At 37.7% G+C, this 20,000-nt stretch overlaps 2 protein-coding genes across 2 annotated transcripts in view; one reads left to right on the top strand and one right to left on the bottom strand.

Annotated features, from left to right (window-relative positions):
* Nucleotides 1-8,502: 8,502 nt before the first annotated feature.
* Nucleotides 8,503-11,178, bottom strand: LOC144971845 (uncharacterized). The gene has a single exon (XM_078912920.1). It carries the CDS (start codon nucleotides 11,176-11,178, stop codon nucleotides 8,503-8,505), a length of 2,676 nt encoding a protein of 891 aa, XP_078769046.1.
* An 8,773-nt stretch (nucleotides 11,179-19,951) lies between these two features.
* The window catches only part of LOC144971225 (uncharacterized), a 23,798-nt gene continuing 23,749 nt past the window's right edge, over nucleotides 19,952-20,000 (top strand). The window contains exon 1 of the mRNA XM_078911734.1: nucleotides 19,952-20,000. The gene's annotated coding sequence lies outside the window, so the exon portion shown is untranslated.

Below are 20,000 nucleotides of genomic sequence, written 5' to 3'. Positions count from 1 at the left end.
AATAAATCACAAACGGATCATTCTCACTATTGTTTGAATTTTCTGGTAAACACAAACGAGATGAAGAAAAAAGATGATGCTATCACTCACGGGACTAAAACAGGACTGCACTAAAATTCATTCAAACCAATGTCTGTGATTGACACGTGACCAAAGGTCGAGGACAACTCTAAATTACGTTTAAAAATTTTAAAACTTACGCCCTTCTCTTAAGATCCCTTCGCCTAAGCATTCCATGAAAGAATATAGATAACCCATCAAACAGGATGTCTTATGTCAACAGGAATCACCCATGTTGTCCAGGTGAGCAAATTGGGGTTTAATAATTTTCCCCAAGGAAAAAAACCCAAAGTGCCAGAACCCGGGACCTTCCGGTTCATAGTGCAATGCCTTAACCACTCGGCCACTTCGCCCCCTCCATTAAATTACGTTAGAGGATGAGATAATATTAAAATTATCTCTTTGACCATAACACCATTGGATCAATAAATATTTTGAAACCACCAAAAGACAATGCATTTTTAGCCTCATATGCTTTATATAATTCTAGGTCTAGAATATTCGATTATGCGGATTTTTTTGTCGTATGGTATATTAACAGTATATCTGAAATACATGAGTTTTAATCTAATGAATGTTTGGTTAGAATCTTATTTGTCGATTTAATGAGCATTGTTTAAATTATTTACTAATCTTTATATTATCTGACATTGCCATCATACATTACACTACGTTATTATACAAACAGAGGTAGCGTCTGCGTGATCTTGTATGAGAGCATAGAAACAGCGTGTCTGCTTCCGCACACTCACGAGAGAACGTAAAAACGGTGTCGACGTTCACTCGGAGATTATGATTGGTCATTTGACATTGGGAATCTATATCTGGTCGCTCTATTGACAAATTCATTTGCGCGCACATACAGACTTTATTTCCGAATCGATTTTGATTGTTGGTGGCTCAAAAGATTCCATCGATCTATGTTAATTTCCACAATACAGTTGTATAATAAGTGAAATAGATGAGTGTATGTTCGAAATAGCCTTTATTTCTCCACAAAGAGTGCGGTTCTCTACAAGTAAGTAAAAACAAAAGCTTTGTTGCATGTATATTATTAAAATCCTGCGACACTTTAAGGTCACCAATTAATGTATCCATTTCATAGCATCCAATGATCTAGACAATATGCATTCTCTTCAGTAACAGAAAGAAATCTTAAATTCGTAACATGTGGGTCATTATGAATTTTGAAATCACCAAAAGACTATGAATTTTTAGTCTCATGCTTTATACAATTCCAGTTCTAGACTGTTCGTTATGAAGAATCTTTGTCTAATTTATTATGTTAGGCGTTTAGGTAAAATATTAACAATATCCAAATTTAACATATCAATACACAAAATTGTGTGTAACCTTTACAGTTTGATATAATTTAATGAGAACTTACCACTTACAATATGTCTAAAATAGTAACAAAAAGCAAAGTGACGTCAACTTCGTTCCTTCTATATTAACATTACATCTGAATTACATAAATTTGAAACCAGTGACTGTTTTTGTTTGAATACATAAATTTGAAACCAGTGACTGTTTTTGTTTGAATAAGCAAAAAAAACCGTTTATGCACCTATATTATCAAGTGCATTTGTTAGTCTATATATCTATATTAAATCACCTACTATGATTGTCATTTTCATCATCATCATCATCATCATCATCATCATCATCATCATCATCATCATCATCATCATCACCATCATCATCATTATTATCACAATGATAAAACCGCCAATATCATTATGGAACAACTTGAATCATAAAAAGCAGGTCAGCTGTACAAATGGTGAAACAAAAATACGAATAAAGCTGTTTTGAACCAGATGTTAGTTGCAGTATAAACAATAGATTTTTTAATTGATAGCGGAGAACCCACAATATTTGAGGAGAAATAAAGAGCTTTATTACGAACAGGCATTTATCTTTTTTCATTATTATGATACTGTGTTGTGGAAATTAACATAGATCGAGACGAATCTTTTGTGCCATCAACGATCATAATCAGTCAGGTAATAGTCTGTAGGTGAGCGTAAATTAAAAAAAAATAAAATAAAATTCCCTTTATTCATCCCCGAGGGGAAATTTGTCTTACCACACAACGAGGCGGGTAGTTGAACTCGGTACCTTTTGGGTACGAAGCAAAATCCGTACCGCTGAGCCTGTTGCCCCTGGCAACATAAAACGATTCCCAACGTCATTATGGCTACCATCATTATGACTCAGCAGATTTTCTAAATAATTATGTTAGTCAACCGGTGATATAATTACCCTAATTTAAAATCGTTTACAGGTTGCTCGTATATCAATCTGTAAAAAAATAGTCTTATAGTTTTAGATTTGACAGTAATTCTGTGCTCGTTGACAAAAATTTAACACGGGCTATAGGGAACCATGTTGGCCCCCTAACCCTATTTATAAGACTAGGTAAGATTGCATAATATTGAACTTTATTTATCTTATTTTCATGGTTTCACAATGCTCAAAGCGACACATAATTAATTTCCATTCCATTCCATTATCTCCTAGCTCCATTTGTTCAACCCAAACGTCTGGAAGGGTGTGTATGAAACTATGACAAAGCAGGGGCAATCAGGAGGTTTGAAGTTCGATCCCGAGTCGAAGCAGGCTAATTTTTTTGTTTGGAAAAGGGGGAGGGGTGGTTGTTACTTGTATTCACTTGCTGTTTTGTCTGACACTGTTTCATAAACGTCATTTCAAATGTTTATCTTGAATCAATGCCAGTTCCCTAATTTGTCACATGAAAGCAAGCGCGACATAGTGTAGTAGGGAGGGGATGGATTGGCTTTACGTATTTAGTTTGATGGCTAAAAGAATGAAGGCATAATAAATGTTGTTTTTGAAACAGATCCTGATTGTATGATGTTGCTCAGAAGAGAGCTTCGTATATCACATGTCGCATGATGAAGTCACTTTTCGTACTGGCTCTCTTACAGCATCCATTTAGGGCTAGCTATAACCAGGTGTTGGATTGGCATGAGAGTACATTCCGTTGAGCCATAGTTTTATCACCCATCTTGTCACTAACTGCGTTTAACATCGATTAAATTTGTAACAATTTACAGTGAATTGCTTGAATATTACCGAAAATGATTAAGCAGTCCAAATAATGTATTCCTTATCCTTATGCCATAATCTGATGGGCGGAGCACTTGATTTGTCAAAAGCAGAATTATTTTAGACAAAGATGTCTGCATACGACAAATCTGGCGCACAGCAGGAATGATTATTTAGTTATCAAGACGAAACTCCGCATGATAAGAAGATTTGTTTGGTCTTGATTTGTCACATGGATTCGAAAATTGGATAATAAATATCTTGTAAATTAAAATTATTGTGGCTGAGATGGGGTTCTATAGATTCATGACAAACACACAATGAAAGGATTAAGTTTCAACATACACGTTGTCACAAATCGAGACGAAAACATAAGCCATTCATGCAATCATGAATCAAGGGACCTTTAATTTTCAGGCCGTGAATATAGAAGTGACTGGATGATATTAAAAACGCCTACTTTTCTCATCAAAATATAGGTCAGGTAAATATCGATATTTGACCGAGATGATGATGTAGTACATAAACAATTACAGATCACCTAATACGTGTAACGCAACGTAAAATCTTACTCTTGACCTAAAGAGGAATTGCTTGTGACCTATGAATTAGCATCAAATCAAAATAGCTTGCAAAGTAATCATTTTGTGACAAAGTATACATCAATCTATTGGTAATTCTAATGTAACATTCATCTCATAAAATATAGTTAACTTATTTGAAAAAAATCGACTGCAAGACAGTTTATGACTTTGACGATTTGCAGAACTAAAATCAAATTACCTCCCTTTGCATATCAAAAATATACAATATTGGCCTACTTTGTATTATTTTTAAATCACTTTTTTAGTTGCGTGTTATCAATATAATCATACATTTCTATTCATAGATTTAGATATCCTGTAATGTAAACAGTGCTCGCTAAATTTATTCATTTAGAGCATATAAATAGACTAAATAAAAATAGAAGAGGTGAAACTATTTTATCTGATGCACGTGAGTTGTTTTTTCTTCAGTCCATATATGTATATATATATATATATATATATATATATATATACATTTGTGTGTGTGCGTGTGTGTGTGTGTGTGTGTGTGTGTGTGTGGGCGTGGTGACAACCACTGCTACTCTCTAATCGTATTACTCAATAAAAGTTGTTTATGAGAAATATTTCGTATCAGTGTTGTGCGGCGCTGTTAAAAAGTATTTCAAGAATATTTTTACAAATATTATGTTTGAGAAAATTTCATTGCCCAAAATAGTTAGTATCCGTATGATGCGTATAAATATAACATTTTCTTTCTGATTCGTTCATCTTAAAAACTGTCAATAAATTATGACCCTTGAAAGAAATGCCGTTATATTCCTTCAAATTGAACCATTCAACATTATAAGTTATCTTACGAAGGAGAATTGGGTTAAGAATGGTTTTCCAAAACGTGTTATTTCAGTTTTTCTGACTTTGAGACATTGAGGATTATTTCCCTAGAATCTCTCTTTGGCCGATCATTAAATTTCAAATAAATGTCAAACGTATACCTTGTACCAACTTATGAACATTTTTGTGTCAATTGGTTCTTAAAATAAAGTTTGGGTTTCAATTTAGCTCATAGAGAGAACATTTTGAAAAGTGGAAAAATCGATTTAACTTGATTTTCGGAAAACTACTCTTCATATAATTTATGACGAAAATAGGGAACTTAGTACAAGGCTCAGTATTCTGCCATTGAGTCAATGTAATTCCTGATGTCTGTTTAAAATCCTACAGTAGTAGAGAACATGGAAGGCAACAAGAGAGTTTAACTTCAAGACCAAAGATCTTTCGCGAGAATATATAGATTGCTCCCTTCCTCTGCAAGGCAGCAGACATACATGATCGAAAAGTTATCTTCATTGTCATAAAAGGCAACGTTTCAAGACCAGAGACCTCTTGAAGTTACAAAAGTAAATAACTTGATACCCAAAAAATAATACAGAAGTGATCAAATCGCCTCAAGTAGCCCGAAGAAGACTTTTGGGTCTAAAAGGTTTCGTGTCATGTGTTTTGTTCTTACATATTCAAAGCGTAATGTGTAATGTCAGGTTGAAGTAAATTTAAAACATCACATTTTAATGATAAATACAAAGAGGTTTAACAAACAGAAAACAAATCTACCTAAATTTCCGTGTCTGGCAGCGGGGTCACATCATTAATCCTTCTTCTTGGTGGCAAGGGGGGAGGGAGTTAGAAAAAAATATCAACTGCACCAGGGATCGATTTTGGTCCCTTTGCATGAGAAGCGAGTTCTCTACTAACTGAGCTATCGGGAACCTCCATATTTTATAAGTACCGCTTAGAATTCAATTGTAAACATCTAGATGTCTAGTTCACACCGACATAACGCCATTTTTTTATTCGATCAGTCACATAATATGATGAAATCAATATTGTCATCGGAAAAGAATAACGAAATTCTTGCTCTTCTATGTTCTGGAATCCGAAAGTTGTTTCCACAGAACATTCTCGAGCTCAAACATATTAACACAAATCTTCTAGCTTCCTGTTGTCACGAAATTAAATAGCGTTAGTTTTACCTTTTTGAATCTATTACTCTGAAAAATTGTAATCGTGTCTTTGACAAGTAATTTTTGTAGTAGTTTCTTTCAAAATTGTTTCATAATCTTTACTTGATTTTCCTGTGTAGACCACATGACATTATACTAGTTTGGTATAATATCATTTTGACACCTTTGATCCTATTTCAACAATTTAGAATAATATGTTGTTTGAATAAAATAGACACTATGTAACAATTAAGGACCAATATTATGTGATTCCGCCAATTATTTCTATTTCTCTTCGATTATAATGAAGTACAAAATGTATATATGTATGTGGATCGCACTCTCTCTCTCTCTCTCTCTCTCTCTCTCTCTCTCTCTCTCTCTCTCTCTCTCTCTCTCTCTCTCTCTCTCTCTCTCTCTCTCTCTCCTCTTATTGGGTATTTGTTTTTACATTTATTTATTTTTCATTCATTACAAAACAAATAAGAAGGCGAAATGGTTCAGAGATTTAGCAAACAAAATCATTGGTGTTTCAAAGTTCTTTGTGGAGACAAATTTTGTACGCAGAACTTGGTGTTAAAATCAATTTGTAGCCACGAATCTCCCGCGTTTCTCTTTTCTCGTGATGAAAGTTGAGTTGAACGTACCCACAGGACCGTTTCGTCTCGGCAACGGCTACGGTCCTCGTCCCAGTCTACCGTGACGAAATTAATATGTTGAGGGGTGGGTTGAACATTGAGCTGCCAACTTCTGGAGCGTTTGAAAGGAAAATATAATATGTATCCAATATAAAATTTCAAATTACAAAGTATTATATTATTATCTTCACGATATATGAAAAGGAGGCAATGTTACTGTTTCAATAATGTAGAACCAAACAACAAAGAGATACGAATGACAAATATTTAAAATGTTCTATCTTTTCTATTTATAAATAAAAGTAGTTTCAAAACTTGGCGAAAATAAGGGCGGCTGGGTTTAACATGTAATTACTGCACCATTCCTCTCTCACCACGAAAATGTTACATTACATCCCTTCTATTGTAACGGCATGTATAGTAGTTCATATTATGTTCTTTCTTATGCTTTTCGTTCCTTCAGCGGACACGATAGTGAGCTGCTCTCTCTCTCTCTCTCTCTCTCTCTCTCTCTCTCTCTCTCTGTCTCTCTCTCTCTCTCTCTCTCTGTCTCTCTCTCTCTCTCGGCATCTTTGCACGATGCCCCCTTAACCCTCAGTCAGTTCGTAATACTTATTTACTTACTCACTCCTCTTTGGTTTTTCATAAACACATAAGTTCGACAGTAAGGAGCCCCAGTGACTTCTGTCTTCTGTGAGCTTCCGGACCTCACCCCAGGTTCAACCGAAGGATGTCATCTCTCTTTCCACCGATCTTCCCCAAGTTTCCAGTGGTCTTCTCCTATTACGATTACCATGTGGTGTCCATCTGAGCGCTGTTTTCTGGATAGCTCCCTCCTTCATCCGACAAACATGGCCAATCCATCTCTGTCACAATGTAGGTGCAGGCAAAGGTACTGACCTACGTGACGATCCCAAAGCCAGGGTACGGTGGCTATTTACCCCAGGTTTGAGACATTAAAGGTGGTTCCACACGACACATAAAACTAAATGCACATCGCAAGACAATTGAATTATAATTTTATAACTGTTTATTACAAATCTAAAGAAAAATAAAAGGAAAGAAAGAATAATATTCAAATTATAAGTGTGACAACATATATCAAATATCAAAATATCAAAAATGATGGTGATGCATGATGGTGATGATGCAAATAATATTCTACAGGTTGGGGCCCCTTACCTTACGTAATAAGCAGACATGCAATGAATGGTGAATGATGATGAAGGTGAAGATGATATTCTTGACCACATTATCTAAGTCTTTCGGTATTATTATATCTATAGGAGTCCAAACATGTTCACAGTTCACTTTTTCTGTCACAAGTTCTTTCAATTGTTAATTTCACTTTATTTTAAGTCCAGGTTGGAAATGTTTTTTTATTTAAATTGTTTTCCCGATAAATAGGGAACCAAAATGTTTTTCAAGATAATAAACAAATGTTACTGGTATCACGTCTGGTTTATAGCCGGGGCTAACCGACTCTATTCATTAATAGAGCCGTCAAATAACGAAATTTCACTGGCGGTTAATATACAAAGTTAATATTAATTTCCAAGCCAAGTGAATTTCTTCAAAATGGAATAACTTGTGTGAGTCTCAGAGAGGACCTAGCATGTCTCTGCTCTGTTCCGGCTATCGTGATGGACTGACTAAAATTGGTAAAACTCTCTTCTATATAATAAAACTTCGTCTACCCAACCCATGGTCATAGACAATAAATTAACGTAACTCAGGATCAGTCAAGACATTCTATTATTTAGTCAATTCTCAAAAGTGTCAGGTTTCCACCAAAGTCCGATAACGAACTACCCGGTTTCCGGAACTTTTAAGAAAACTTTCTTATACAATAGTTACGGGACTAAAGAAAACTTTTTTACTTAACAGTCACGGGACTAGTTTCCCTGCCACGCTATCTCTCTATCTCCCATAACGGCGCCACTCTATCCTAATGTCCTTAAGGTGACTATTTAATATTCATCAACGATGTTTTTCCAACAAAAGAAAACAAACAAAAAAAGCAACACTGAATACTTAAGGCGAAATAACCGGACACGCAAAGGTAACATAACAGGAAACAAGCATCATTGCTCACCTAGCACGGGCAACAAGCGTTTTGTGACATTCTCTCCCTCTTCAAGAACTAAGTCCATCTGACTTTGGTCCATCTTTAACAAAACCGCTTGATCAGACTCTAGAAAGGAAGTCTGGACCATGATTTTCTGAACCTTTTACAGCTCTTAGATTAAATCTAAACTGATTGAGCAACAGAGCCCATCTCATTAGTCTACCATTTTCCGATTTTGCCCTATTCAGATATAATAGTGGAGCATGATCGGTCTCCACAATGAACCCTCTTCCAATTAGATATGAGCTCAAAGTCTTCACAGACCATACGAGAGCTAAGCATTCCTTCTCCACGACACTGTAATTCTGTTCTCTTGCCAGAAGTTTCCGACTCAAATACAATACTGGCTTCTTTTCGCCCTCATGTTCCTGCATTAATATAGCGCCTAGACCTGTGTTTGATGCATCGGTCCCTAAAATAAATTGCTTGTTAAAGTCTGGCAAGCACAAGACAGGCTCCGATGTTAACACAGCTTTTAGTTTCTCAAACGCTTTCAGTTGAGGCTCTATTCTCGATACGCAATAATCGAACTGGTCTTCAGCGTCCTCCAGCGCATCAATCACTGTAGTTGTAGCTACTCCATGTATTCCGATGTCTTGTGTAGGCGATTCAGGAGACTCCCGTTCCCAATACTTTTTCAGCATATTGGCATGATAGGTCTTCTGATATTTACCCATATCAATGGTGTAATTGTTGTCGCCTATCCTTTTAATGACCGTAAATGGTCCCGTCCACTTCAGTTGAAGCTTGTTTGCTTCCGTAGGCAAAAGGAGCAACACTTTTTCTCCTTTATCAAACGTTCTTGCTTTAGCCTTCCGGTCGAAGTGTGATTTGTATCGTCCCGAGGCTTTTCTCAGGTTGTCGTGGGCGACCTCAATAACCTTCTCCATCTTTGCGCGCAGGTCCACCACGTATTGATAGGTTGTCTTTACTTCCTCATCCGTGATGTTACCTGTCCAAAGTTCTCGGAGTATTGTCATAGGGCCCCTCACAGGTCGTGCGTATAGAAGTTCAAATGGCGAAAATCCAAGAGACTCCTGCGGTACCTCTCTATAAGCGAAGCGAGCGGCGTTGATGTATCTGTCCCAGTCTTTTGGTCTGTCATTGGCGAGTCGCTTTAACATTCCTTTGAGAGTTCCATTCATCCTCTCAACTAAACCATTACATTGCGGATGGTACGGTGATGTGGTGAGCTGTTTCATGGAGAGAAGGCGACAAACTTCATTCATCATGTCAGAAGTAAACTGAGTTCCATTGTCATGTAGCATTTCCCTAGGCACTCCAGTACGGCTAAAAATATCGACTAATGCCTCAGCCACGTGTTCTGTGTCTATTGACTTTAATGGCACCGCCTCTGGAAATCGTGTGCAATAATCCATTAGAGTAAGGATGTACCGATTTCCTCTGTCTGAAGATGGTATGACGGGCCCAATGATGTCCACTGCAACACGACTAAATGGCTCATCAATAAGAGGCACCTTTGATAGAGGCACTTTGGTTGTCTGACCCTTGGGTGCGCTCCTTTGGCACGTGTCACATGATCGACAGAATCTATTCACGTCATCCCAAAGATTAGGCCAATAGAACTCTAACAAGATCCTATCACTCGTTTTCTTAGATGCGAGATGACCAGCCATGATGCTCTCGTGGGCCAGCCTCATTACCGTCTCTCTCAGTTCCTCTGGAACAACTACCTGCCTACATACATCTCCATGGTATTTTGTTGGTGACTGGAAAAAGCGGCAAAGTACATCTTTATCGAAACCAAACCACGTAGTGTTGTTTCGACCACTGTGTCTACGTTCGCTATTTTCCGCCAACTTTCTGCAAACTGTTAGAGTCTCATCCTTTCCCTGTTTGTCGATTAGGTCCTTAACAGTGACCCCGATATCTAGTGATGCTGGAGTCCGCAATGCTTTGATTACTTTCTGCTTCTGACTTCGTGTCTCCACAGCCATCATTTGCTCATCACATTTAATACCCGGACACTTAGCACCTGGGATATTACCCAAGATTACATCATACAAAGGGGATTCCATCTCGACGGCTTCAATTTCTCCTGTATAGTAAGGACAGTCGAGGTAAGCCTTTGTCAATGGTGCTTGTACGGACGTTCCATCTGCTAGGCTGATTTTCATATAATCCTCTTTCCCTGGTACAATTTTGCTCAAACCCTTCTTTATAACAACAGTGCTGCAGCCACTGTCGCGTAGGACCGTCACCTTTTCGCCATTTAGATAGCCTTTCCGAGTTGGCATCTTTTGCGCTTCCACGTATCCTTCGCAAATTGTGGTTATACAGTGATTGGGATCTGTTATATTATAACTTGCACCGTTTGGTTGCGATTTCTTCTGAATCTGCGGATTCTTCTGGGCTTCAGTGCTCCTGACTTTGTCCCTCGCCATCCTTTGTTGTAGCCAACAATCATTTTCATGATGGTTTTTTAATCCACAAAACTTACATCCACTACCGATAGCTAGCGCACGCTGAGACCTGCAGTCCCGAGCTTTGTGGCCAAATTTCCTGCAGTGATGACATTGTAATTGTGATGGTCTGTCCTTGTTTGTAAGTGGTGTCCTGTTGACAGCATATTGCGTGGTGACTGCAGGTTGTTCTGCTTTTCTATCGAAAATAGACTTCACATACGCCCCTGCTGCACCATGAGCACAAACATACTTTTCTATTTGATCCACCAAATCATCGGCTGTGCTAGGCTTTCTTTCTTTAACAAACATGAGCAAGTCCTTGTTACACGAATTCATCAGTTGTTCCATCATGAATAAGTCCATCAGATCGGTAGACACATTCTTGTCCTTCTCTGACAAACTGTATCCATTTCTCAAGATAGGACTGGATTCGTGTTCTAAACTGACCAATGCTTTCTCCTGCCTCTGGCCTACTCTTCCTGAACTTTTCTTGAAAGCCATCTTTCGTCAAGTTATAACGCTTCAGCAGAGCATCCCTAACTTTCTGATAATTCATCGCCTCATCTTCATCAAGTCTCGTATAAACTTCCAATGCTTTTCCTTGTAGCAAGGCGGAGAGATGAATAGCCCAGTCCGTCTCTGGCCATTCATTAACCGTCGCATATCTCTCAAATCTTAGCAGGTAACTGTCAATCATGTCTGACTTGTCATTGAAGCATGGAAGCCTGGGACTCTTGACTGGCGCTGGCCTTGCTTGACGAATACTTTCTGACACTGAGGGAGACCTAGGAGATGGCGAGCTGTCATCACGATCCGTTCTTAATTTCTGTAGTTCCAGCTCCGTTTCTACAAGTTGTTGTTGCTGGCGCAGTTTCTCCCTCTCCAGTTTCAACTTCTCCAACTCTTCTTGGCGCACCCTATCTTGGTCTGCCAACTGTTTTGTCACCCAATCATTTAACTCTTGGCCAGAAAATCCAAGCTTTTCTCCTACTTTAATCAACTTCTCCACATCAGACATGATTAAATTTTTTTGTTTGTTACTTAGTTATCGATAAGACAATTAAAACAATGATAATGAAAACAGCTAGAATGCTTCAATAGGTCAACACAATAGCGCAGATGACAACACCGCAATATAAAACCACCGCAAAGTGAATACAACCAAATTTCTGCAAGCTGATATGACTTTTAAGGCAAAGAGCAGTATGTAACAAAAATTATATATTATTGCGAACTGCAAATAAGATACATTCAATATGACAACGCCTCGATTCTTAATTTCATTAATATTTCAATGTCAATACTTGAGACAATTTCATCCAATATTTATCAACACGACCTTCTTTTTATAATAACTCGACTATTCGTGCCTCTCATACACGAAATCTTACTGTGGTCACGCCCCAGTGGTTAAACGCTATGCTCATCCACTGTGCCCGGCTTAACTTTAAGCACAACCGATTTTATCAACAAAAGTATAAGACTGCAACGTAGCGTTAAATTATCCTTTCTACCAATGTTGACAAAATTAAATCAGTGATAACAGGGTACATTCACGAGTTTCACACTCAACAATAATTCGCATTTAGCTCACTACCCAATGACGCTTATGCCTCTCGTTTTAACTGTTGCAAATAAAATGTAAATCCTGATCGATTTACCACTCACATTAAATTGCGAAAGCCCAAATGACTTTCAACAAACATCGGCTTAGAGCCCGTAACACAATATTCTTAAAATTGTAAAGTACATGTCGACGTTTACAAAATTACCATATTGAGCAGTCTCTTAGACTCTCAATTACAATTAGCTCGTAGCCCGCAACAGTAATTATGTTATTGCTTTTGTAGCAAATTAACAATCAAAAGTGAAAGCTTCCAACCATACAATAAGAATAAAAATTGCCGGCACCTTATCGCACGTTAAAACGCTTTAAACAACTTTTCTGACCCCATCCCTTGGATGGGATTCTAGGGTCCTATCACTTTCAGTCGGATGACACTTGAACAAAGTCCTAGACTGACCCTGGCTGCCACAATCAAGTACCTCCGTGATAAACGTGATCTATAATGTTATGGGTCTATCTACCCCTCTCTCATGTAAAACACCTAATGGTGTGAGTCCATCCAGTAACAATGTTACAACAATCAGTTACAGCCTTGAAATTACTCTGACGTTTATATCAGTATCCGTTTTTAAAAATTACGTTAGCCCGGCCCAATCTTTAACTACTTTTCAAACGAAATTAATTTCTTTGAATCAACTTTATATGAACTTATAACATATGATGATTAGTTCAGATATAAAATATATTAAAATTGTCAAAGTGCCAGTCTGTGAAGGAGGAACCATCCCCCCGCTGCCACCAAAATATGTCACAATGTAGGTGCAGGCAAAGGTACTGACCTACGTGACGATCCCAAAGCCAGGGTACGGTGGCTATTTACCCCAGGTTTGAGACATTAAAGGTGGTTCCACACGACACATAAAACTAAATGCACATCGCAAGACAATTGAATTATAATTTTATAACTGTTTATTACAAATCTAAAGAAAAATAAAAGGAAAGAAAGAATAATATTCAAATTATGAGTGTGACAACATATATCAAATATCAAAATATCAAAAATGATGGTGATGCATGATGGTGATGATGCAAATAATATTCTACAGGTTGGGGCCCCTTACCTTACGTAATAAGCAGACATGCAATGAATGGTGAATGATGATGAAGGTGAAGATGATATTCTTGACCACATTATCTAAGTCTTTCGGTATTATTATATCTATAGGAGTCCAAACATGTTCACAGTTCACTTTTTCTGTCACAAGTTCTTTCAATTGTTAATTTCACTTTATTTTAAGTCCAGGTTGGAAATGTTTTTTTATTTAAATTGTTTTCCCGATAAATAGGGAACCAAAATGTTTTTCAAGATAATAAACAAATGTTACTGGTATCACGTCTGGTTTATAGCCGGGGCTAACCGACTCTATTCATTAATAGAGCCGTCAAATAACGAAATTTCACTGGCGGTTAATATACAAAGTTAATATTAATTTCCAAGCCAAGTGAATTTCTTCAAAATGGAATAACTTGTGTGAGTCTCAGAGAGGACCTAGCATGTCTCTGCTCTGTTCCGGCTATCGTGATGGACTGACTAAAATTGGTAAAACTCTCTTCTATATAATAAAACTTCGTCTACCCAACCCATGGTCATAGACAATAAATTAACGTAACTCAGGATCAGTCAAGACATTCTATTATTTAGTCAATTCTCAAAAGTGTCAGGTTTCCACCAAAGTCCGATAACGAACTACCCGGTTTCCGGAACTTTTAAGAAAACTTTCTTATACAATAGTTACGGGACTAAAGAAAACTTTTTTACTTAACAGTCACGGGACTAGTTTCCCTGCCACGCTATCTCTCTATCTCCCATAACGGCGCCACTCTATCCTAATGTCCTTAAGGTGACTATTTAATATTCATCAACGATGTTTTTCCAACAAAAGAAAACAAACAAAAAAAGCAACACTGAATACTTAAGGCGAAATAACCGGACACGCAAAGGTAACATAACAGGAAACAAGCATCATTGCTCACCTAGCACGGGCAACAAGCGTTTTGTGACAATCTCCATCTTCTTTCAGTGCGTATAGACCACCTTTATTCGTGAATCGGGTTTTAGATTTTATACCTAAGAAAATAATTTACAAAATGTTACATGGAATAATATCTATCACATTTGAAATCCAGTTTGCATTTTATTTTGTTTTGACTTTTGTTTGTTTGCTGGGTTTGTTTGGGAAGTAGAGGCTGGTTTTCTACTGTTTTTTTTTGTTTGTTTGTTTGTTTGTTTTTGGGAGGGGTTGTGTTTGTTTTTGTATTGTTTTGTTTTTTGTCATTGTTTTTCATTTTTTATGTTGGTTGTTTTTGCTTTTGTTTTTGTTTGAGGGGGTGTTCTTGTTGTTGTTCTTTGGTTTGTTTTTGTTTTGGTATTTTTTGTGGGGTTTTCTTATTGTTGTTTTGTTTGTTTGTTTGTTTGTTTGTTTGTTTGTTTTTTTAAATCTTTTAAGCTTCTGGCCCTTTCTACATTCAACACATACTCCAGCCGTACGTACCTCTGAGAAATCCTAGATCCCACGACTATAATATTTAGCATCTCCAAAAAATAAACTTAAATACGTTGGTGATAGGTCTCTTATGTAATTCGGACCCACAATATGAAATGATTTCCCTCAGTCAATAAGAGTTTCGCGCCCTATAGATCTAGATATTTTTAAACGCCAAGAAACATATCTTTTTACTAAATACTTAGATATACTTGATTGAATTTCTAAATGTATTTTGTGTGACTTACTTAATGATGTTTTTTTTTTCTTTTTTTTTTCATGCTCTTATTGTTTTGATTCCCTCCCGACGGATTATCACCTGGCGTGGTGGGAGGGCTTGCGTATCTCGAACCTCGGACCTCCAATAAGAGAGAAAAGGAGAGAGATCAGAAGAAGAGTAATCCACCGGCTCTCCAGAAATGGGGATTGAGCGTAGGGTTAACAACCCACCTTATAAAAAAACTGTTTCAGAAACAGAAACCAGACGTAAATCCAGAACCGGCGGCAGCAGAGAAGCGGACCAGAATATTGGCTTCATGACGGTTGGAGGTCAAAGCCCAAAAGGACGCCCCCAACCAGATTGCAGATCTGTTGTCACCAAAACGCAAGCTCAATGTCTCGTGCTGGAATGTTAGGGTCCTATATTAAACAGGAAAACTAGCACAAGTCCAGCTTGAGATGTTGAACTACAAGATCGATTTGCTGGGCATATCAGAGGCAAGATGGACAGGAGCTGGGAAGCGCCAACTCCCTAATGGCAACCTGATCGTTTGGTCAGGACGAAAGGATGACCAACACAGAGATGGCGTTTTCCTCTTGACAGCCAGGCAAAACAACAAATCACTGTTAGAATGGAAACCAATAAGTGATAGAATTTTAAAACTAGACACAGCTCAAAATACACCAAACTCTCAATCCTCACATGTTACGTACCTACAGAGGATGCAGATGAAGAAAACAAAGAAGAATTCTACATTGGAAGTGCCCACCATCTTGTCACAGCCAAAATCTCTACAAAATTGACGAAAACAAAAATTGTAGAACAGAAGAAGAAACGTTTCAACACAGATAAATTGAAAATCCCAGATATACAGAACCAGTTCAATATCTCAGTAAGAAACAAATTCAGTACAATACAAGATATTACAAGCATGACAATCCAAGAGTTCAACCACGTCATGCAGGAAAGTGCCACTGAACACTTAGGACACAATGAATCCAATACAGAGACTTGGATATCAGCAAGGTCATGGGAGCTCATTAACCGAAGAAAATCTATCAAACTAAATCCCTTGAACGCTAAATCCTCCTCCCCCCTACCTTGGATCCAAAATAACATACGACGGAAATGCAGAACACGATATCAAGCACAAAATTCAAAAGGCAAACCAGACTCTCGGCATGCTGAAAAACTTTTGGAAATCAAAGCAAATTATGAGAAAGACTTAGCTGAAAATATACAAGAGCAATGTTTTAAGTGTACTGCTATGTGGAAGTGAAAGCTGGAAAATGACATCCTCCTTAACACAGAAACTAGAAACCTTTCAGAACAAGTGTCTAAAAAGAATATTTAATTTATTTTGGCCTACAAAAAAAACAGTGGATTTATTAAAGAAAGCTGACTGCACTAGCATTGAAAGCCAAATAAAAAGAAGAAGATGGCGTTGACTGGGTCATGTGGCCAGAATGGAAAAAGGGTCACTTCCCAAGACAGCAGATGGGAAGAGAAAGCCGGGAAGACCCAAAGAAACCTGGCGAAAGGACCATGGAGAAAGAATTAAAGGAAGCAGGCCTGTCCTGGAATACAGCCACCGCAAAAGCAGTCGATCGCAAAAAATGGAGATGTCTCAAGGCCCGAGGAGGATTAAATAAGTAAGTATTGTTTTGATATTGCTTGATTTGGTCCCACAGTGTTATTGTATTCTGGGTAAACAAAGTCTTGCTGTTTTTAAGCGCCTTGAAGTTTTGACGAAAGGCGCTATAGAAATATGGTTATTATTATTATTTTTATTTATTATTATTATTATTATTATTATTATTATTATTATTATTATTATTATTATTATTATTATTATTATCATTATTATTATTATTTACGCTACAGTGTATTATCTTCTTCTTCTTCTTCTTCTTCTTCTTCGTTTTCTTCTTCTTCTTTTTCTTCTTCTTCTTCTTTCAGCTTATCCCACACTTTGCAGGGTTGCCATAATTAATGCCACATCTCCATGCATCTCGATCGAGGTCCAGTTCTTTCATATCGTCCTTTACCCTATTCATCCATCTAGTCTTCGGTCCCCTCTTTTCCCGCCAAATGTACATCTAATGCTTTCTTTCCCACGTTCTTCCTCTCTCGTTTCTTAAAATGTCCAAACCATTATTTCAAACTAACTTCTCTTATCTTTATCGATACATTCTTCACTTCAGTCAACCTTCGATCCGTTCATTTGAACAAGATCTCCTCTTTTCGTCTATTTTTAAAGATGGTAGTATTTCAAACGTTCATTATGCGGTATATCCAGAGTGACATTTGTAGTATTTTTGTATCAAGTCTTTGGACAGTCTCACAAAAAGAGGAGCCCATCATATGCAATTGCCAGATTCCAATATAGGTGATCCATCGCCTCAAAACGGTCTCATAATGTTAATTCCAATTGTTGTGAAAAATATTTAAAGGTTTTAAAGCCTATGAGCTGGTTTTTAAAAGTCAAGCAATGTTAAATATGGTCAATGACCGAATGGATGACAAAGATAGAGTATTTCCGACTTGTTTCTTAGGTATGACACATTACACACATTACCCCATTTGATTCAAGAGTCAATAAGGACATGACTAAGAAGGCAGTCATGGATATTTTTTAAATATTGGACCTTTTTTTAAAATGAAATATATGAAAATTTCTAGAGCGCATTTTTTCGAGATGACAATATCCATTGCGCTTCACAATCTTTCATTTATTCCCACAGCAGGAGATATGGAGCGACATTTCCTTTCCATACAGTGCAAGTCATAGATTCAGCAGCATCTTTTGTCCCAACATTCTTAAAATTTCCGCAACTGCCCTATTTGTGACTCCTGAATCAAATGGGGCAATGGGTATAAAGTGCCATACCCAAAGAAACAACCCCGTACCAGAAATATTTTATCATTGCCATCCATCCGGCCATTACTTACTTACTGTCCATTATGCCTGTTGGCTTGGAGGGCAGCAACAAAGGACCTCCATCTTCCTTGGTCCGTATCCATCATCTTCAGGGAGCTCCATCCCCACCCACCACCCCAACCCCCAACTCTCTCATCTCTCCTTCTACTGTTCTCCTCCAAGTTTCCCGCGGCCTTCCTCTTCCTCAATCTCCCTCAGGTGTCCAGTGCAGGGCAGTTCTGCTCATGTCTTCCTCTTCCCCTCTCACAACATGTCCCATCCATCTCCATCCTCTTCTCACGGAGTTGTCCTTCTTGTCCTCCATTCCACGTTGATCGAGCAGACTTTCATTTTTTTTTATTCTATTCGGCCATGAAATCTTCATGATCCTTCTGAGACACTTTGTATGAGAAAAACAGACAGTCTGCTCACGTCGCTGCCGCCATCCTCCAGCACCCAAATCCACACAGAAGTGTCGAAACAATACAACTTTGGTGAACTTCAAACTTGACTTTCGCACTGCAACCGTCTGCTCTCCAAACACCGTTCAGACATTTAAATGTGTTCCCTTCTTTACCAATGCACCTATAGATGTCTCTATCATCTCCGGCAGTGCGAGAAACATTTCTGTCCAAACATATGAACCCATCGGTTCCTGAAATTCCTCATAGTTAATTATTAGCATTCCACGCTGACCCAGCAGGATTTCATTTTTAGCTGTCTCTCTCAGCTCCGCCAGAACCTGCAACAAGCTGCCCAAACATATGAACTCTTCGATTCCCTGTATTCCTGTTCGTTTATTAAAACTGGGTTGAGGCGAACGTCCAGTGCCATCAATCTCTAGTATTGACTCTCAGTCCTATCCGCTGTCCAAAAGTATTGAGTATTGATTATTTTTCTCGCATTTGTCATCCGACCATTGACCATTAAGTATTTCCGGCTTGTTTCTTATGTATGACACTTTACACACATTACCCCATTTGATTCAGGAGTGAATAAAGACCTGACAAAGAAGACAGTCATGGATATTTTTTAAATATTGGACCTTTTTTTAAAATGAAATATATGAAAATTTCTAGAGCGCATTTTCCCGAGATGACAATATTCATTGCGCTTCACAATCTTTCATTTATTCCCACAGCAGGAGATATCGAGCCACATTTCCTTCCAGTTAAAAAAAACACGCATTATGGCCAGAAAACTCGGCCTTCGAATATCGATCGATTTTAATGACCCTCATCTTGGCAAAAACTCTGGAACCTGGGGCTTTTCTGGCCAAATTTTTTAATACAATTGTTTCCAGAGTGCGGCAGTTAACTAGTTAATATTCCTTGACGTTTTTGACAAGTCAGGACACAAGTACTATTGAGCCAACGAAGTTCATACATATAATTTTAGAAATACTTTTACGATTAATATCTCCAGCCAGATTCAGTTGTATTTTCACCCACAAACATAGAATGGATCCTTATTAATTCATTAAACGACATACATTGGCAACTCAGAGTGTATGAAAAAATAAATGGGTCTTTATGTTATAAATGGACGATGTTTTAAAGAAGTGGAGGAAGAGGAGTGAGGACAATATAAGAAAGAAGGGGGGAAAAGAAATATCAAGAAAAATGCGATGAAAGAATTGTACTGGCTTATGGAGCAGCAGTGATTGAGCGTCAGACGTCATATCAAACCCCAAAAAAAACGGCAAGCGGCACAGCGTCCTTTCTTCTGTATTTTATTATTTTTTCTTTTTCTTTTCTTTTTTTCATTCAACTGTAAAACTTGTGTTTGTGGCTCGTCTTTCGTATTCCATTTCGTGTCATGTGGTATGCAGCGCGAAACGGGCAGCTCCGTCTCTGGGCCAATAATATGAATTACTCTATT

Source organism: Berghia stephanieae, chromosome 4 (genome assembly GCF_034508935.2).
Source record: "Berghia stephanieae isolate SIO BIC M18660-M18661 chromosome 4, UCSD_Bste_1.3, whole genome shotgun sequence".
Classification (NCBI taxonomy): domain Eukaryota; kingdom Metazoa; phylum Mollusca; class Gastropoda; order Nudibranchia; family Aeolidiidae; genus Berghia; species Berghia stephanieae.
This window is presented reverse-complemented; position numbering and strand designations above follow the sequence as displayed.

Coding starts and splice junctions, on each gene's coding strand:
- LOC144971845 (XM_078912920.1), bottom strand. CDS start 11,178: ATGTTTGTTAAAGAAAGAAAGCCTAGCACAGCCGATGATTTGGTGGAT.